Source organism: Calonectris borealis, chromosome W (genome assembly GCF_964195595.1).
Source record: "Calonectris borealis chromosome W, bCalBor7.hap1.2, whole genome shotgun sequence".
Lineage (NCBI taxonomy): Eukaryota > Metazoa > Chordata > Aves > Procellariiformes > Procellariidae > Calonectris > Calonectris borealis.
In genome coordinates this window covers 10,116,514-10,137,363 of record NC_134351.1, presented here as the reverse complement: position 1 = coordinate 10,137,363, position 20,850 = coordinate 10,116,514, and the positions used below count along the sequence as shown (strand labels likewise).

The 20,850-nt window shown below is 46.5% G+C and overlaps 1 protein-coding gene across 1 annotated transcript; it reads left to right on the top strand.

The window, feature by feature from the left end:
* The first annotated feature begins 1,906 nt into the window (after positions 1-1,906).
* Positions 1,907-16,700, top strand: LOC142074674 (aquaporin-3-like). The gene is made up of 6 exons (XM_075135455.1): positions 1,907-2,116; positions 11,381-11,507; positions 11,678-11,815; positions 13,314-13,432; positions 14,186-14,403; positions 15,088-16,700. The coding sequence occupies exons 1-6, from the start codon at positions 2,009-2,011 to the stop codon at positions 15,254-15,256; spliced, it is 879 nt and encodes a 292-aa protein (XP_074991556.1). The 5' UTR covers positions 1,907-2,008; the 3' UTR covers positions 15,257-16,700.
* Positions 16,701-20,850: the final 4,150 nt, after the last annotated feature.

Sequence of the window (20,850 nt, the reverse complement as noted above, 5' to 3'; positions counted from 1 at the left end):
CCATCTTCTACCATCAGCCTGGGAGCCTAGACATCTCCCCTCCCTTCACCAGTCATGAGGAAACGTCTGTATCCTCAACTCATAGCCAGAGGGGCTCAGATGCTGCAGAGAGGAGAAATGTGTCTACCTACCTGGAGAACATCACACCTCCCGGTGCCTCTTGCTCCTTACCTGTCTCTCTCCGGTCTTATGGCCCTGTCCCTATCACCAGGGAAGGGACAAGATCCAAGACCCAGTCTAAATAAATCTCAATAAACCTACACCACAGAACACAGCGTCTGCACACTGGTGGTTCAACAAATGACAAAAGAACCCACAGACCTTAGCTTAGGAACTGCCAAGAGGGAAAAAACCCAACACACGGCTTCATTTCTGGCTGTGATGGCTTTGATACAGAGTCAGGGTGAAAAGGACAGAGCGAAATATAAAGGAGAGGGGAGTGCAGGAGGAAGCGAGGCAGAGGAGCGGCTGTGGATCCTCCACAGCTTGGGTGATGCACAGCAAGAGGGTGAGGGGAGAGAGAGAGGGAAGTAGGTAAAAATGGGGTGTCCTGAGCGCTGGTTTGCAAACCCCAGCCGCAGCGAGCATGCATGGGGCTGACGGAGTGCTCGCTGTAGTTCAGAGGACCCCATTGATGCTGGTGATACCAGACCGGGCCTGAACGCAAAGTAACGAGGAAAGTTTCCTGTCCCTGTAATTATGTTTGGACCCGAGTGTTTCCCTGCATTTGATTCCTCACACGTTATTTCTTTCTTAACCACATTCCTGACTCTACTCCTTGGGCTGGCTGCAGTTTCTGTGTGAAATAAAGGTCCATTCACCACTGCACTAAAAAGCTCTGCTTTTCCAACAGGAAAGTCGATGGTTAAATAAGGGGAAGAGGAAAGGCTGGGCATCTGTGGCTTTGCAGAGGAGGCAGGGGAACAAATCCAGGAAAGGGGTCCCCCTCAGTCCTGCAAATTCAGCCCTGCTGCTCTACATCAAGCCCTGGTGAGTCAAAGAGCCCGGGGAATTTTTACTGCGCACTTAACAGAAACCAGATGCCACGAGTGGCACGCGTCCTGTTAGCAGCCCTCATCCCAGATGGGACGGCTTTCATTCAGACCGTCCCGTAGAACTGTCCCAGGGTGATACAGGACGTTGCTGAGGATGAAAATGCAGCAAGGGTTGGTTCCTGTGAGGCTCAGTGACTCAGTGGTCTTCCCGTCAAGGTCCTATGATGAGGGATTGGGTCTGCACTGGGGACCTCTCACCACTTTTCTTCACAGCTTTCATGGGGACTGGGCTGGAAATGCTCTCCCAAAGCCCTGGGAGGATGAGAGAAACTGTAACAATATACAAGAGTTTGGACCCAGATGCAGATTTTCAGGGAGAAGGGTCTGGTCTTGCTTCTTGATACCAGCTTCAGCTGGGTAATTGCTGGAGTCAGGAGGTGCCTTGGCCTCAGCCCACAGTACAGGTGTGGGGGATCAAACCCTCCTGCCCCCTGATTTTGCTGCAGCCTCTGGATCAGCACAAGAGTACTCATCACTTTGCCTTCCTGTAGGAATTTGGGAGGGAAAGCAAGCTGAAAGCAGGGTACTGTGATTGCACAAATGGGTTAAGACACTGCTCAGTCCACGCATTTAGGACCTCAGCTGAAGCTGGAGGGGGACAGATATGGCCCCAAGTTTTAGGTGGTAAGTGATGAAAACACCAGGGGTTTGAGCAGGACGTCTTTGTCACATATAATTCCTTCTTCTGAAACTCCTGAATCCTTTGCTCACCTATACAAGCAGTAAAGAAAATGAAGAAAACCACCCACTCTGTCTCACACTGAAAAGGAGGAGAAAAAAAAAAAAGTTGGGTTTGAAGAGCGGGCGGGAGGGGTGTGGTTACCCGGGAGGTGTGTCAGGCATCGCAGAACTTATTTATAAGCAAAGACAGCTCCGCTGGGGAAGAAACCTTGCTGAGGCTTTGTCAGCTGCTGCTTTTTGCCTGACACCGCCTGAAGGGTACTTCTACCGCGATGGGGAGGCAAAAGGACGTTCTTGCTACTATTGAGGAGCACCTGAGGATCAGAAACAAATTAGTCCGGCAAGCGTTGGCTGAGTGCCTGGGGACGCTGATCCTGGTGGTGAGTCTCTGCTGTGGTGTGGGGATGATCTCTAACCCCTGGGTGCGGGGGAAATGGTCCCGGTGAAGGGGCTGCGCTGCTGCCGGGGTTTGCACCAGCTCCAGTGCAACCTGCCCCGTGAGGACTAGAGAAGTCCTTATCCACAGGAAAAAAATTCATGCAAGTTGCCATAGGATGAGCTTCAGGGTTGCTGGGAAAGGGTGGGCTCTGCAGAGCTCGGCAAGTGTTTGGGGGCTTTCGTGTGTCTGCAAAGTGCAGGGAGCAAAAAAGTCCCTGTGCAAGCAGCAAGTGTTTTGCTGGAGATCACGCAAAACTTCCTTTCTCTCTGCCCTGGAATATTTTCTTGGCACTGAAATACTTCAAGTGTTATCACCCGGGGAAGTGAAAGCTTTTTCCTCACCTCGCTTTGTTTAGCTTGTGCATCCTATGGAGAAGAAGTAGCCAGAATTTAAACTGTTGCAGTATTTTTTTTTTTTTTTTGCTGTCGGCTGCAGGTTCCCCAGAGTCTTATCAGCGGGGCCGCACAACGCTGCGGCAGCCCGTGCCAGCAGCCGATCGGGAGCTTGCGCTCACCATGTGTGTGACAGCGCCGAGCTGTCCGTTAATGTGTTTTTAAGTGGTGAATGGCAATAAAACACTTCTGCCTGTTTTAGTGCTCGATTTCCAAAGGGATGGGGTATAAGGAATAAAGCAGGGTGGATATCTATATAAGCGACTTAGTTTGAAGATGTTTTGAGCGGTCCTGGCTTGCTTTGACATCAAAGACGGATGCGAACAGCTAGGACAGTTATGCGTGAGGAGTGGGGAGCAAATACTGGTGTAGCAAAACTGGGATAGGGATATCTAGCTTTGGGCATCTGCATCCGAAAATACAGGACTGTCCAACAGGCCACGAGTCTGTTGCGTTGATATTGCAGCAGAAATGAGTTGGTGTTCGCACAATGAATACCTGCAGGTGAAAGTTCCTCTGAAGTGGTGTGAAACCAGAGCAATCCCGTAGGTTTCAGTGGAGAGACTGGGGGTTTACACCTCTTTGTAACTGACGGCAGGACCGTGTGGGGAGAAATCTAATAGTTGGAGGAGCTGAAAGCAGAGGAAGGTTTGATGAAACTGCATATGCTCCTGGGGACAACACAAAAAGGACTGACGTGCTATCTCATGTTTTAATAAATAAGATTCTTTTTTTGATGAGGAAGAGGAGGCTATTGGGTCTTGTGTGGGAGGACAGGGGGCTCAGCTGAGTCCCCCTAAACTGCTACTACTCCTAAAAGAAAGCAGCTTCGCACAGTGCAATGGCTTTATCGTCAGAGTCACCCATCTTTAGTGATTTGCAAACAAGTCCGGTTGATTTTTCAGGAAAAGCTTATTTGGGATTAAGGTGGGTAGAAGGTGATAGGAAAGTGATTAACAGGTAGAAAGTTGCTGTCTATGGATCACTGATGTTGCTGCAGTTAGTCTCAGGATTGAAGCGAGGTAAGACTTGTAAGGAGGAATAATGTCTCCTGCTAGGTAAGTTAGTATTGCTGGAGAAACAAAGCAAGCCTTCAGCTATGTGCATCTGAGCTTTCAGAAGAGCTTGTGATCCAAAAAATGTTGTTCCTTCTTCCAACTGTATTAGCTGGTGTGACAGAGATTACTTTTCCCTACAGCCTTGATTTTCTGGGGCAGAGAGGAGTTGGGATGTGCTCAGAGCTCGAGGAAGGGTTTGGTCCAATATCATAACCAACCTCCAAAATGAGGATGGTAATGGGCACTCATCAGGAAGGCTGGATGATGCACTGGCAAAAGTGGGCAACACATGCCTTGTCCTTGGGAGCACGACACCCACTGTGTTTTAAAGTGTGTGTGTAAATGTACAAGCAGATCCCTCACCTTCTTCAGGAATTCCTGAGCTGGTGTCTGGGGGCAAGAAAATGCTGGGTTTAGTGACAAATTCAACTCCATCTTTTGTAAAAGTGACCTGGGATCTCCTGCAGCAACACTGCAGTGGATGGAGGGCTGTGGGTACTGTGTCCGTGTGGGAGAAGATGGGGTTGGCTGGAGGGAGAAATGGGAAAGTCCCAAACATGGTGAATGCTCCTGGGTTGTCAGCAGGCAAAAATGGGGTATACAGAGAGGGAAAGGGGTTCCAGGGCAACAAGCCTGCAGTATGGCTCTGCTGGGTGTCAATGCCTTTCTGCCTTGGAGCTATCCTGGTCTATTCTTCTGTTAATGAAGTGACACTTACAGATTATATTTATTTTACTGAAAAAAAAAAAAATTTTTTTTTTTTTTTGCTCCCTACCACACAGATTCTTTTGTATCTTTTTATTATATCACCTGCCTAAAACAGAAAGGGCCTTGAAGATTACTTTCTTCCCCTTTCAGATGGCCTGGGTAGTAGTTTGAATTGGGTAGTCCCAGGAGAGAGATTGTCATTCTGTACCTTGCAAAAGTCCTTGCTGCCCTCCCTGCCAGCAGGCTGAGCTGGGTGTGCATGCATTTAGCTGCTTTTGAGCCCAGTAAATATCTCTTATGGGCTTCAGGTAATAAAATACCTGAGGAAAGACATGGGATCCATGCAATTGCCTTCATGGGAGATGGAACCGATTGAACACAAATATGTCTAGAGCAGAACAATATTGGGGATGGATTTAAGGTTTGATATTATTCACACTGTAATTAACTTCCTGAGCTGAAGGGAAGGACATGGTTTAAAGTTTGCAGCTTACTTCAAATTTCACTGTGTAATGTAAAACTTGTCCCACCGTGGATATTGGCACGGCTTCAGCTTCTTCCCTCCTCCCTTTCACTTGCATAACGAACGCAGCGCTCTCAAACTCTTCTAGAGCAAAGTGATTTCAGACCCCTGCAAAGTTGCTTTGCCTGTAAGAATTAACCTAGTGCTCGATTTTCTTTTTCTTATTTTTTTAAGGAGGTTGTAAAGGTAGCAGAACATTAAAACAAAATAGTGCCTCTTTTTTTAAGATGAGAAAAATAATCCAACTAAGGCAGCCAAGTGCTGAATAGTGCAAAGGCGAGGTGCTCTTTACTTGCAAGCCGCTCTTGCTGCGTACAGCACCTTGCACAACGCGGTTTTAGTCTGCGGGTAGTGTCCTTACTGTTACAAGAATAGTAATGCTGATTCTACCTTTCCCCTGATAATTAAAATGACTGTTTTCTTTTTTTCCCCTTCAAAACGCACTTTCCGAGTGGTACTTTAGGTTTGAATTTTATACCTATGTTGGAAGCACCGCTTGCTGGCAATAGTTAAGCAATGCAAATGCTGAAGGCATTTTCCAAGTCGCTTGCTGTTTGTGTTATTACTGTAGCAACTCACTAAAGCCAGATTTCCAGCAGCAGGCCTCCGTGCCTCCCTCAAAGGCTCAGTCTGTTTGCCTTGCTCTGCTGGCTGTAAATGCCAAAACTGGCTCTGTTTGGTTTTTACATTTGCAGGAGAAGGAACTTGCTGTTTATAATTGATTTCCAAGTGGGACTAACTGTGATTCACTGCTGTAGAGGCACAAAGAAAGAACAAAACAATTCCTAACTGCTTTTCAATCAGGGCTGTCTTGACTTTGTGGCCAGGTGGGAGCTTTTTGGAGTATGGGTGTGCTGCAGACCACAGAAACCAAAGTAGCAAAGTGGTTGGGACGATCAAGGCGCGAAGGGTTGGCAGTGCAGAGCAGTTGCCGCTCATGCCACAGCCATCTGGGGCGGCGCGGCAATTCCCACAGTCGCTGCTTGATTTGTGCCGATTTGCCTGAACCCAGCTTGTCACATCTGGAGAATGTGTGGTTTTTTTTTTTTTTTTTAATTTTTAAAATTTTGGTTGTATCTTAATGCTTTGCTAGGATTTGAAAGGGGCTGGAAATCTTTGCTGTAAGCATGTTGAGTGCTGCTGATTCTTCCCTGCGAAGGGTCTGTGATGCTGGGTGTGGAGACGTGGGAAATGGCAGCGCTGCTGCTCTCCCTCACCTCTTCCACCAGAAGAGCTCGAAGTTCTTCATTAACTGCCCAAAACTGTCCCTCCTTGCTGTCCCCATACAGGAGCAGGGAGGTTTCTCCTTCCTACAAACAGGACAGTTCAGGCACCAAGATTTGCCCTCAGAGGGAAGGCAGCTTTTCCCCAGCAGTGCCCAACCCTGTAACCAAAACCCCACCAGAAGCACAGGTCTTTCTAAGCGCTAAAGCCTCCTGATCTGAGGGATATCAGAATAAGTGTTTTTGCTTCCGTGTGTGTATGTGGGAACAAGCTAAAGTAATGAATTTCCTCTCTAATGCCCACCTCCTCTGCTGACGGTTGCTCAGGTTTCTTGCGCTGAGCGCCATTCGTCTCCCCAGCTTTGTGCAGCGTTGTCGTAGCACGTGATGTATGTGCGGCACAACTTTCCTTAGACCTTCTTATCTCTCGAGTCCTGCAGCCCTGCCTGGCTCCGGGACAGCGTGTGGTGCAGAAAGAGCCATAACATGACAGACCATCTGCCGCTGCCCTTCTCTGTAGGACTGCTTCTGTCCAGGCTGGCTCCAGCCATGCTGGACAAGAAGCCTGACTGTGGGGGCTAATGGTCCTCTTCGCTTTGCAAATTGTAAATGATGACCAGTCTGGTTGTTCAAGAGATGCTTTGAGGAAAGGCAAAAATGATGGTGCTCCTTGCACTGCCTTTGTGGCTGGTGGAGGTTGTCCTGGCTGCATGGGCCATGGAGTTGAGGAAGATCTCTGCACGCTGCTTGAGCAGAAAGAGCAATGGGGCTGGATCTGTCTTCAGATCTACCCAGCTGGGTCCTGCTCCCTGGGGAGGGCAGCAAGAGGCCATGGGGGACACTTATAGTGCCTTTAACCCCTTCTTGCATTGAGTTGCAGAGAAGGAGTTGGGAGGTTGTTTTGAACTGGCTGCTAAGTGATAGTCCTCTGCCCCCTCCCTCCTTCCCAGCCTCCCCCCCTTGAAGGGACTGTAGGACAGTCCTAAGTTGCACTCTGATATGAAGAGAGGTGTCCCTTTGTGCGTCTAACGCTTAAAATCTTCCATCAATATCTCAGGGTCTCTTCCTTCAGAGTAGACCCATGGTTTGACTGCCCTTCTGGCATCTTCCCCACTAACCAGAGGGCAGCGAGAGCTGAGCAGCCTTTCCCATCCACCGAGGTGATTAGGGTAGATTTACAGCAGGCTCCTTGCCTAATCCCTGGTTTATTTGCTGGCTGAAGAGGAAAGTTGTAACTTCGGTAATAACACCCCTCCTGGGCTATGCCAGCAAAACTTTCCCATCTTGATTTAGAGATCGGTCTGTCTGAAGTCCAAAACCAAATGCATCCAGGCCTTTTGTGTTGCACCTGAAGGCGTGAAAAAGTACCGGCAAAGAAAAGAGGAGGTAAGCGAGGGAGGAAACCTGTGCAGGAGAGTGCTGAGCACTACCTTTCTCCCAAGTTCATGTAGAGAGTTGCTTTTCACAAGGTCTGCCTATAAACTCAGGTGCCCTCACTTCTTCATTAGATTTTTCAATTTTTTTTTGTCATCCAAGGTGCTTTCCTACCAGCCCCGAGTAGCTCCAGAGCGTTCTTGTCTCCAGACATGGAGACAGGGTGTTTTTACCTTGGGTGACGAAGCCAAATGGCCAGTCTCCAAACATGCCCTTGGACATAGGGAGTTTAAGGTCTCCTTGAGTGTGAAGTTTCATCCAGCGGCCTCCTACCTTTCCCTGCTTTTGTGGCTGCTTCTGGCTGTCCCCTCCCTTTACAGGCTTTGGAGTTTGTCAGCCCCTCCACCCTTGAACCAGTTCAACTCATGGATCCTGCAGAACACGGATTTTGTTATTTTTCACAGTGTGAGGAGTTGGATCAGCTCGTGAGAAGCCTCCCTGTTGGCAGGGGAAACCATTAGATCTGCTAGAGCCAGTAAGATGAAATTAGGGCGCAGGCTTCCATTAACCTGCTTAATGGGTGCATTGACCTCAATTCCTAGGAGAGTAGCTTTAATACATCAGACTAATGCTTTGTTGCAATCATTTTATTAGCATTTTAAAACTGCTTTTGAACTTGGCTAGTGGATCGTGGGGGTATAACAGTTGACTACTGCACACGCTGCCATGTAAAGCGCTAACCTGGCTTTCTGTCGGCTGGGATGTTCTTCCGGTAATATTTGGGGTTTTTTTTTAACAAGAAAAAAGAAAAAAAAAAAGTGTTGGAGGCAGGTTATTGAAATCAAGAGTGAGAGGGTGTCTCTGCCTTGGGTGTGCACCACTGACTCCGACCATAGTGCTGTAATACTGACTAAGACCTTTTACATCCATTGCATGGACTTAAAAGCCACTGGGATAAATACTGAATTGCTTTTATTTGACCTTCCTTGCATTTCAACTCAAGCTAACTGCTCCTAAATGCTTCTCTGCAAGCATTGGAAAAGGAAGACTTAAAAAATGGATGCTGAGGGTCTCCTGTCTCATATGGCCTGGGAAAAGGAATTGGAAGGAAAACTAGCAAATAGCAGAAGTGGAAATGGTGTGATTAAAAATTGTAATAGCCACTACCACAACAAAACTGTGTAATGTCAAGCCACTTGCCACAAAAGCATGGGTGAGCATGATTTGAACTGGTTCCTGAAAGTCAAATGCCATGGACGGATGTCATGCGTGGGAATACATGTTCATGCTTAGTGGAGTCCGCTGGTGCAGGATGGAATTGCACACATGCAAATCAAAGTTCAAACCTGTCCCTAAATATCACCTTACCCTTTTTATCTGCTGAGGGTCAAGTTTTCAACTGTTATGCTGAATTAAGCCAAATAGTGCTCAGGGCTCATCTGATAAATAATTGCAATGCTCCTGTGGAGTGGCCCCGGGGTGTTTTTGCACGGCCCATAGAATCTCTTCTGAGGAAAAGCTCAGAAGAGAGCTTTTTATTGCCAGGTGTAGGATGGGGGGAGAGGAGGATGGGGAACAACCTCTTGAGAAATGGCAGATCTGGCCTTCCTCCAGGTTAAGGGAATACCTTTGTGGGTGAACAGGGCGGTGAAGGGGGGAAACTTTACTCTAGTTTCTGCAACCAAAAGGTATGTGAGGAACGAGCCAACCACCATCCACTTGCAGAACTGCCTGTTCTTTCAGAGTGAATAATACAAATACTTTAATCAATCGGAAGGACCTGGGGCCAGCCCTGCCAAATTCAGATGCCCATTGCAGCTTTTTGTGCACTCACCCCCTCCCTGGTCAGACTGATGTGCTGTGTGGCATTAGAGAGGTGGACACCATGGCCAAGTACTCTCTCCAAATCTCTGTCTAAAGCATGCTGGGGCTCTTCTGGTGTAAGGGAAGGAACAGATGTCACCCTGGTCATTTATTATTTATTTGCCAGTATTTATTTGCTCAGCTGGGGCTATGCTTCCCTCAATGGTTTGGGCATAGCTGGGAATGATGGCTCTATTTGCTGTACAAGAAATAAGACTCATCTCTTCTGCCTTTGCCTGGGTGTCTTCTCTGCCATGGTTTCCCAGCTGGGCAGCTCAGGGTTAGGACATTGAAGGGGCTGTTCTGACTGCACCCGGTAGAGAGCAGTGCTGGACATCCCCTCTCATTAACTAATCAGTTCCAAAGGTTCCTTTGTTCTTTCTACACAAGGCCTGGTGTTGAGGACCTGGCTCCAACAAGAGGCACCTGTGTACAGAGTGTCCACCTCATGAGTCAGCCTGCAGCCTACTTGGCTGCTCCTTTCCCAGTAGACTGAGTGCAGTGTTTGCTTTATTAGTAATTCATCAGTTGTCAAGGGTATGGGAGGGGATGAGTTAGGTGTGTTCTGGCTTTGCCCCTGATCTGGATTGTGCATTGCTCAATGGGCATGTCCAGTATTGGCAGGAGAGGTGAAGAGAGCCACCCCTGGTGCCTGTTTGGTGGCTTATCCCCTAGGAGCAGATACTGCCTCTGTGGCAACTGAGTAATTCTGGGATGATGGAATTCACAGAAGCAGAAAGTTTTGATGAGTGTGTAGATATGGGCATGTGGTCAGCAGAAATAAGGCAAGCCTTGATCCCTAGATTTGAGGATCTTGGGAGCAAGCTGTAATCCCTGTCCTAGTTTAAGGATGCTCTCAGTGCCTGCTGATGTGATAATCCCTGGTATACACCAAGAATCAATTCAGGTGGAGTCAGTGGAAGATAAAAGCATACAGATGATCAGGATTAGGGCTCCTTAAATTACATAGTGGGTAGTGGAGAGACTTGGCCAGTCAGAAAGCCTCCAGCTGGGTGAGTGATGAACTGAACTGCCAGGGGAAACTGGTGGAAACAGGGGAAACAGGGTTACTAAGGGTGAGCATAGGAAGGATGGCTTTTGGATGTGGTTGGGAAGAGAAAGATCACCCATTCGGAGCAAACATCTTTGAGCAAGAGCACATGCCTCCCTTAGCTACTAGGAAACACCCCTTATCACCCAGCAGAAACAACTTTTGTCCCTCAAAGTGCTTGTTGCACCCCTGATCTTGGACAGAAGGCCAAGAAGGCTGTGCTGGTGGCAGGCTGTCTGTGGAATATGGACTTTTTTTGATGGTGCCTGTGCCATGTTGGTGCTGCAGAGACAGGTCAGCTGTGTTGCCCTGATCCTTTCTTACATGGTTTTGCAGTAGGAAGGATATGGCTGGTTTGGGATGGCGTGGGCTCTGCTCAGAGTGCCCACAGCAGAGCGCGTACCTTGGGGCTGGGACAACTGCAGGTACCTCAGCTCAAGGAGGCAGCCCCAATCCCTCGCTGTCAGCCAGTGCCACCTGAAAGAGGACTCCATGAATGTCCAGCTGTATACGACCTTCTTCAGTCATGTCTGTATTTCTAGGTGGTAGAAAAATTGTCCCCTGCCAATCTATGTGCTACTGTGTCAAACAATTAGCCCTTTTAACAATAAGGTACTCGGATCCATCATCTGAACTGTTGCACTGTAAATACCTCAGTCCAGGGTGCTGTCTGGCTGATTCTTCTCATCTACTACCTGAAAATTAGATGGTTGGACAAAACCCTCCAGTCTCCTGGAGATGTGAACTGTGGTCTGATCTTGCTTTTGATTTTGGCCCTGGTTTTGCTTCCCCCTGCCAGGAGGTAGGCTTGTTCTGTGTCCTTTCTCCTTCCCTGCTGGCCCTGGAGATAACACCTAGATAGTTCGACTGAAGGTTGAAGCTTTGAAGGCTTTGAGTCATGGGTGGTCTGTGATTGTGCATGCAAGTGTAAGTGGAGCAGTTGCAGGCTCTGGTCAGCAGCTGGCCCTGATGTGAAACAGAGAGGGTAATTTAATCTCTTCTTCTCCTCCTAGCTGTTTGGCTGTGGCTCCGTTGCACAGATCGTGCTCAGCAGAGGGACTCATGGAGGTTTTCTGACTGTTAACCTGGCCTTCGGCTTTGCTGTGATGCTCGGCATTTTGATCTCGGGACAGGTATCAGGTACGTTGTGGCTCCATGTGGGCTGGATTTCACTTGTGACAATTGCTGTGTAGGCCTAAATGGCTGTGCTTTTCTTATGTGGCACTGGTATGGAAACCAGTGTCCCTTGGCTCATCTCTGGGACCCAAATTCTGCCTGTAAAAGAGCAATAACCACCAACCTCTCTGCAGGTGGACATCTGAACCCAGCTGTCACTTTTGCCATGTGCTTCTTGGCCCGCGAGCCCTGGATCAAGCTACCAATTTATGCCCTGGCCCAAACCTTGGGGGCTTTCCTGGGAGCTGGCATAGTCTTTGGGCTGTACTATGGTAAGTGCAGAAACTCTCTGTGTTTGTTGGGGTGAGATGGATGCTCTTCATGACTCACTGCAGGGAGGCTGGTTCCCAAATCAGAGAGAAGCATTTTCTTGCAGAACAGAGATGTGAGAAACCTCCTTACTGTGTTCCTGGGAGGGCTTTCCTGTTCTCATGATGATGATGGGTTCAACTCAATCTGAAGCCCAACCAGCATTGTCAATGTGTGAGTCTTTGTCCTTGACTAATGATCATTGTAACGTGGACCAGTGGATGGCCCCTCTTGTAGGTACTATCTGGATTAAACCATATCTTTCAGAAATGCTGATGAAACACTAGTAGTAATGGAGACTTTATATCTGTGCATTGTTCCAGAGCCATTTTATCCTTCTTGGTTTAAAAAACAAAAAAAGACTTCACCATGGATGTCTTCTGCATCGTCTCATGTTAGCTTCCATACAGTGGGACTTCTAGCAGTTTTTGCTGTCCTTATCAGTGTGCTTCTATATCTTGGAAAGCATCCAGTTTCTCATGCATCTATTCCTCCTGGGTGGTGTTCCTCATCACAGGGCAATATTCAGTGGGCAAGAACTGACTCTTTGTGCCCTCAAATATGAAGGGTGATATTTTGACTCAGAGTTTGCCTCCTGATGTGTGTTTCTGGCCACAGGAGCAGTGTTCCCTGTAGCTGAGCAGAACATCTGGGTCACTGTAGCTTCCACCTGAAGGGAGGAAACTGCCACCCTGGCACTAGCACCAGCTGCTTTTCACTTTAGAAAGAAACAGGGGGACATACCTTCATGCCTGTAAACATCAGGACTCCAGCTCAACACCAGTTACCTTTCTAGTTGGTGGGCTGCTTCTTCAGAAGAGTTAATCCCATCTTAGCTGCCTAAACCATGGAAGAGCTACCTTCAGAAAGTGTCTGTTTTTCTCTCCACTAACAGGGTATCTAGACAGCCCACCTAGGTTAGTTATCCAGCTTCTACATAATGGTATGCAAGGGGCTGACTGCTCTACAAGACAACCCTGAGAGGTGAAACTAATTGTGCATTGGCTTAGAGGAAAGTGCAAGATCAGCCCAAATCCCATTTGCTGCAGATAGGTCCACAGCAATAGCTCATGTCTTAATACCAAGACTGATACCACAGGCATTTGGGTAGCTTTTGGGAGAGATTTGGAGTCAGCTAAGTGTTTACTTTTTGGCTTTAACTCTTTCCTGGTGCCTGGCAAACAAGAAATATTAGGAACAGGGACTCGGGCCATCTGCATCTGAGCCTAACTGGTAAAATGCTATGGTGGATCACACCCTGAGTCTTCTAAATGAGTGCTCTACAGCAAATGGTTTTGCAACACATAGCTCAGGGAATTCTGTCTCAATATTCATGGCTCTGTGGAGCCTACATTTTAGTCGTCATCCAAGCAGGGTCCTCTCTCTGATGTGTCTTGGAAAATGACTGACCTCTCTACCTTTTCTTTTTTTTTTTTTCCTTCCTTCCCCCCCCACCTCTAGATGCCATCTGGGCTTTTGGCAGCAACCAGCTGTATGTAACAGGACAGAACGGCACTGCTGGTATCTTTGCCACCTACCCGTCTCAGCATCTGAATATTGTGAATGGATTCTTTGACCAGGTAAGAGGGTGCTGGGAGGATGAAGGTGCATTTGAAGAGGAATCTTTTAGAGTGGTTCTGGGCCTCTCCTTTAGTTAGAGAATGAATTGAAATTTAAAGAGAAGATATCTGGAAAGTTTTTTAGAGCTGACACAGGTATCTCACTAGCCCATAGGGAGAGCAGAGCCAGAAAGCACACTTACAGCAAGAAGGCCTGTGTTAAGGGAATTAACTAGTCGCACAAGACTGGACAGGACACCGGTGAAAAAAATACCACTTGGTTTCGGCCTCTGAAGAGTGATAGCATGAGGAAGGATGGCTCTTCCTCACTCCCACTATACTACTGTGGCTGTAGTGGCACAACCCACAGGTCAACTGGGTGTGGGGTGGTGGCTGATGTTGGAGGTCGATGTCTCCTCCTTGAAGTTGCCATCAACCACAAAGGGACAGCAGCTACCCAGCTGTGGCAGGTTGGAAGCATGTTCAGGAAGATGTCTTCAGCTTTTCTGGCTGCTCAAAGAGTTATTCATAGCTCTTCTGTGGGTAAGGAAAAAGGCTTGATCGAGCCTGTGAGCTGCCAGGAGGAGCATGTTCCACTCTCCCATTCTCGAGGGTGCTCAGTCTACTGCAGTCTGATAATGCCATGGGATGACTTAGTGCAGATCTTTCAGTTTAGAGAATGAGTCCTAAATGCATGGGACTTCAAAGGAGTTACATAATTTGGTTAAAAGATTAATCTGGATTAAATTCTTCTTCTTCCCCCTCCCTCCCCAGTTCATTGGCACAGCCTCCCTGATTGTTTGTGTCTTGGCCATTGTCGATCCCTACAACAACCCTGTCCCCACGGGGCTGGAGGCTTTCACTGTTGGCTTCGTTGTCCTCGTTATTGGAACCTCCATGGGCTTCAACTCTGGCTATGCTGTCAACCCTGCCAGGGACTTTGGGCCTCGTCTCTTCACAGCCATCGCTGGCTGGGGCACTGAAGTGTTCTGGTAAGTGCTTGCCAATGAAAACCTTGTGCATCAAGGGGAAAAAAATTGCAAGTCCAAGTAGGTGCTAGCTCTGGCATCATAAAGAGTCTTAGCGCTCATGAGGTATCTTTGGATTTATAGACATTTTTAAAAGACACTGTTCACTCTGCTCCGATTTCTTAAATCTTAGAAGCTTGGCAGTTTCCAGCAGTGAGAGCAAATGACCTAACTTTGCTATCAGGGAGGAAATCTAAGAGCATCCATGAGAAGTTCAGGTGCACCTTGAACATGAGCTTATCATCATATTTTAGTGGTAGAAAATGTAGGGCATTTGTTATACTTGGATTTTGTTGTTGCTGGAGAAAATAGAGAGCCATGAGCAGTACAGACTATGTGCTGTCGAGGGATGCTTTCCTGCAAGCAGTGGGAGGGAAGGGAAGGTGCCTAGTTCAGGCACTGCAACTGCTTCTCTCCTTTCTGGGTGGAGAGACAGTCTTGGAAGTTCTGGAAGTAGCTGTTCTGAATTGCTTGTCACCTGAACTTGCTGCCTCGGGGGGCAGCTTTGGAAACTGCTGTGGGTACTGTTGTCTTTTGCAAGTCAATGGTGATGTTTGGTGATGACCAAATCTTGCATTGTTCCAAACACAAATATCCTAATGTGTAGGCTGCAGTTCTTACCCTGTGCATTTTGTTCTTGTTTTCCAGGACTGGTAAACAATGGTGGTGGGTTCCAGTTGTTGCTCCTTTCCTTGGGGCCATTGCGGGAGTGATGGTCTATCAGCTGATGATTGGATGTCATGATGAGCCTTCTCCACCTGCCTGTGAGCAGGAAACAGTCAAGCTGGCTAACGTGAAGCACAAGGAAAGGGTCTGAGGAAGCTGCCACCCAGATCTGGCAGACATCATTACTCAGGACTGTAGTTGGCAAAGAGGAGGAAGGAGTTAAGAAGAGCTTCAAGAACAACAGGAAGAGTTTTTTTTCCTGTCTTGAGATATTCTAGCTTTTTGTGTGTGTGTGTGTGTGTATCCCTGATGCATTTGCTTTAGGCGTTTTCCTGTGAGCCTTTCCCCAAATGCAGTATCATGTAATCTTTCCCTAGTAGAAGGGGGTTGAGGACTGTAGGAGTCAGGAGAGAAGGTGGGCATTGCTGTCCAGCACCTCCAACATGGGCCAGTTGTTCAGGAAGCTTGAGCTCTTTTGGGCTATGTTGCTGGCCTTGCCTGTGAGCTTGGCAAACTGCTTCCCTCCAAACCTGTGTCCCCATCTGTAGAGTGGGGATTGTGCAAAACTTAAATTGTTTTGCTAGCATGGAATGGAAACTCCTACATCCCAGAAAAAAATTGCCTGTGATTCTACTATGGATCAAATTCATGCTTGGTGTTGCTCTAAAGTCAATAACTTGGCACCAGGAATGAACTTGTCTAAAGGGTTTTTAGTGGCCAAAGTTTTTACATCTCCCATGAATTCCTAGAACATTGTATCAATCAGCTGATCCATAATGTCAGAGCAGAGAGTGAGAATGCACTGGATTTTAATTTAATATTAAGACAAAATGTTTACAAACCACTGCACCCTGGTGTTCTAATCACAGTTTTTAATATTGTCAACTCCTAGAAGATAACACATAGGAAATCTTTATTCTAGCCAGGGGCTAACCTGGAAAGAAAGCTTGGCTCCCTGTAGCAGCCTTTCTAATTAATCAGCTTTGTATATAAACTGCAAGCAGCTAATAGCCAAGTTCCACTGGAAACACGGTGTTGCTAAAGTTGTGTGTGTTCATGTAAATTTCACAATAGTGTTTTTTTTTTAAAAAAAATAGATTTATATATAAATATACTCCTTAAAGCTGTTACTAAATACCGGGGTTGGGATGAGTTAATTTAAAGATGTGTGGGAACTGCCTAGTCTCCGACAGCTTTGAGATACTTTGAGATACACTCATCCTGGAGTGGCCTTAGACGATGGCATTGTTGGAGCAGCTCCTTTTCTACCTTGCAGAATCACTGGGCTATCCCTGGTACTCACGGCTGAGGGACTGAGGTCAGACACCTCCTGTACGAGCAATGCTGGCATCTCAGGGGATCTCTGGCTCTCCCAATGCCATATTATTACAAAGTATTTGAAACAAGCAGTATCGGTTGTGAAAGAATTTGTAGGTCCCATGCCAGTGCATTAGAGAAACTCTTTCAAAGCCTGTTTCTTTAATGTGTGAATTCCTTGAAATATGTAACTTTGTACACATTTCCAGTCACTAAAATGATGTATTCTTTTTTTTTTTATTTTTAAAAAATAAAATGTCAATACCCACACTGTAAAATGCTAGTGTTGGTTGTATTTTTAAGCAGCTGTCAGTAAACTTTGTCATGGAAAGGAAGTCATTTATAGCAATAGCTTCCTCAAGCCCTCTTCCTCTTCAGCCTGTAAGAGCAACATCGAATTAACCCTTTCAGGCAATACATCTACATGTTCCATTTGTGGTTTATTCCTTGCCATTTTGGGCTGGGCTTTTGGGGCAGGTGGGAGGAGACAGGGTGCCTGTACTCGGTACAAAGGCCAAGGTATAGGCTGTTGGCAGGGTATCCTGCTGTCAAGCATCTTATTCTTCAGCCAAAAGGAACAAGAGGTCAGCATTTGTCCCTTGCCCTTTGTATCATTTAACTTCTCTTACTATTCTTTCAATTAATGCAGTTCCGTTGAGTATGCAATCCTACTCTGCATTCAGCATGCTGTCCGGCATCACCCAGTATGTTTCACTTGTCACTTCTTTTTATTAGCTATGCCATGCAAGGAAAAGTATTACAGACCTGAACCCAGTGCTCAAAGAATTATACAAACAGCTTTCTTCTAGCCTGTCCCCTCTGTAAACACAATTATTGTTGTTCTTTGGCTGATCTGTGTCCTGCTGTACTTTTCCTGTATTAATTGTACTGCCTTAAAATAACTCATAACTTCCCATATGGTTCCATACAAACAATTCGGTGAAGTCTGGATGAATGTGGTTTCCTGCAATTCACCAACTAGAAATCAAATGGCTTTTGGCAAGAAAGTTGCTGGTATGTTCTATCTGCGGTCAGCATGCTGTTTTATTCCATTTCTATCTTGAAAGTTTATCCCTCAAAATCTGCGTAGAAATCTTGTATACTACTGTGATCAACTAACAAACATAGATGCAGAGGTCAATTCCTGTTTCTCTCAGGACTATTAGTCCTTTTTCTACTCTTCTACCACATGGTATCTTCAACTGACTTGATCAATGTATCAAAATTCTTACTACAGACCTTATGACTTTTGATTCAAGGTGTGGGTTTTGGGTTTGTTTGTGGGTTTGTTTGTTTGTGTGGTTTTTTTTTTCTTTTTCTTTTTTCGGTGTATTCCTTCCTGTTTCCACCTGGCATGTACCCTTGCCTTACTTGTGCCTCAATGGTTGAACACTGCAATAAAATACCACTTTCAGGTCAGAATTTTTGTTTTAACCATATCCCTGCTGTGTAAAGCTTCAGCTTTTCTGGGATCTGTTGGAGAAGCACCAAGCACTGCTGAGTAGATCCATTACCATGGGGAAAGGGGCAGGCTCAGCCTGCAGTCAGTGGAGGGGGAGCAATGGAGAACTTAGCCTCACCTTCCAGAAGGGTCTGGCCCATATGAGACAGGATTAGGGCAGCTCTTTGCTAATCACGTAAGGAGGGCAGTGCACAGGACAGTTTGATATGCCAGATTTCAAGAGCTCTAGAAGTGTTATTAAAGTGTGGGGAGGGAAAGATGGAGTTAACTGCAGATGGCATTTTCCCTGGCAGCAGGCACCCTCTAATTGCTGCAAGTTGCGGTTCTCTTTGTTTTCAATGTAGCTGCCTTGGGAGAGCTTCTGGGCATTATTCATCTGGCAGGTCCATGTAAACTAAAAGATATTTTTTCTTTTTTCTTGGTACTTAAATTTCAAAGCCAATGAATCATTTTGTAGTTAATGCCTTGCTTTTGGAGTCGCTGAAGAGGTAAGACTCATCTGGCCAAATATAGTCATCCGGGTTTTAGGTCAGATGAACTCCAGCTGTCAAGCTATTGAAATATATTTACTTTGTAGGAAGAAATAAATCTATGATTTAAACTATTCATGCTTGACAGGGAGAGTAATTTGTCGCTGGAACAAAACGTTAAAAGATGTTGTGGATTCTCTATTGTGTGAGGTTTTCAAATTAAGACTGGCTGTCTTACAAAAAGGTCTCAGTTAAACCGCAAGCTGTACTCTTAAGAGCAAGTCCTGCTGGAGGAAATTCCCAGACCTCTGTATTACAGAAGGTCAAGTTGACAGGAATTGTCCCTTCTGACTTTAAAACCTACGAAATTTATAAGGCAGGCTGAAAGTGTCCAAGTATTCCGTTCCTCTTGGTTCTCAGCTGGTCTAAGCTCTTCGCTGCAGGTGCTGTAACACGGTAGCACATCAGCTGTGACCTGGGGAAACCTGCTTTTGGTTCCCCATTCTCCTGGTGCCTTGAGACGCGTGCCTCAGGAGGCTCTTCCAGCTCTTTGCTTTGTCCGTCCGTGAAGTGCCAGCAGCAGTACTGATCTCTTCCAGACCCCGCTCTGCTTCACCTCGTGGGAGCAAGGTGACATCATGAATCAAAGGGCCAACACTGTTGGGCACCGCAGTGCGAATGGGAGAATAGTACAGCCTCCTTTTCTGCAGCTCTTCTATCCCAAAGTGAGTTCCAGTTGTCCGTCTGCCAGTGGCGGGTGCTGGGGTTGCAGGAGCATGTTGGCACTTGGCTGACCACTTCCAAGTGAGAGGGACAGGTTCCTTGCCTGCGCTCCTAGAAAGAGGGGTGAAGGACTAGGCTCTGCTGAGGGACAACATTGGCAAAGACTAGGCCGTGAAGGTTGCCTCCTTTAAGCCCTTGGTAGTTCTGCACGCTCAGGTCGTGCTTGAGCTCCCAGTTCTCCTGTGCAGCCAAGGATTTTGCCCTCATCCTGTATCTCAAGGCAGAAAGAAGTCCTAGCCCACTGCCCAATTCCAGCATGCCCACAGTCCTGGTGTCTCCAGGGCCTCCGAGTTTGTGGGCATTCAACTCTTTAGGAGCCTCTTTAGCCTTGTAGGGGCCTTGGACACATGTGTTTTGGACTCGATAATCTTCAAGGTCTTTTCCAACCTAAATGATTCTATGATTCTAATTAAACCACCTCATTTATTATTTTCTGTGTAAAGAATAATAAAAATCCTTCCTGGCACCACAAACTCCCTGTTGAGCAGGAGCTTCCTCTTCACTCTTCCCCATTCAAGCTCCAGTTCAGGAACAATGTCCCTCATGAGGGTTTCTCTGGGTGCAGAGTGTGCACGTGCAGAGGACATCAAGGAACTCCAGGCAAATGTGTCTGCAACCCAGCTGCTGTCATGTGGCTTGTCACCGCTGCAAAAGATTAATTTGGCTGGAGAAGTGAGCACAACCATTTCACTCCAAGGGGCTGGAGAATGATTATATAGCCAAATGAGCTTATCAGATTGAAAATATTTTCATATCTAGCCATATAATAATAGCAAAAAAGCCACAGTGGAAAAGGAAAGGTCAATAGCATAAAGGTGTGAAAGCCACAGAGAGAAAGACCCAATCATTTTAAAAGGGCAACATTTTTATTCACGAAGCAGCTGAAATATTCTGCCAGCAAAGTTTTGTGGTGTGGCTTGTATTTATCATTATCAAATTAGAGCGCGGATGTGGATTCAAACTTTAGTCAAGAAAGATTTCAAGATACTCTTTTATTTGCAAAGCTAGGGTGACTATTTAAGGCTTTCCTCCAGCCCTCTAACAGCAGTCTAAAGAAGGAATGAAAATTGGTTTCCTTGTTAAACTGTGTAACAAGCTTAGGGCTAAAAAGTTGGTTTTGATCTGTTGTTCCTAAAATTTCTAAAGAATTAAAAAAAATCAGTGTCTGATCTCCATAAACCCATCTTGATATCAAATTGTCTTGGTTGCTGAAAGCAGCACGTCTCTGCTAGCATCAAAGCCTCCCCCTGCACGTGAAACAGCACAGGGTGCGTGAACGGCTCAAAGTCTGCGTTCACATTCGGATAGGTCTGTGCAGATACACTACCGAAACACATCCAAGCCAAGAGCTGCTGCCCCACTGAACGAAACCCTTGATCCCATATTTGCTATAGTTTCAGGCAGCCCTGTAGTACCTGTATCCCTTGGGTTTGGGTTTTTTTTTGTTTGTTTGTTTGTTTGGGTTCTTTTTTACAGATGGTAGGTGTACAGACGTGTCTGGTATTTTGGAAGTAAAACCAGCTGCACAGAGCGGGCATTGAACGAGATATACAGACACCCGAGAAACTTTATGACATGGAATTATGCAGGTTATGAAATCCAACATAAACAACACTTACTAAAAAGTTACATCAATATGAATGGGAAGACAGAGCAAATTTTGGATCCTTTCCCTTTGGTTCCTTTACCGGGAAAGGTACCGAGTGGTACGTC

Excerpts from the sequence above, each read along its gene's own strand:
- LOC142074674 (XM_075135455.1), top strand. The coding sequence starts at position 2,009 with ATGGGGAGGCAAAAGGACGTTCTTGCTACTATTGAGGAGCACCTGAGG. Across the intron at positions 2,117-11,380 it reads TGGGGACGCTGATCCTGGTG|CTGTTTGGCTGTGGCTCCGT; the intron begins GTGAGTCTCTGC and ends TTCTCCTCCTAG. Across the intron at positions 11,508-11,677 it reads GATCTCGGGACAGGTATCAG|GTGGACATCTGAACCCAGCT; the intron begins GTACGTTGTGGC and ends ACCTCTCTGCAG.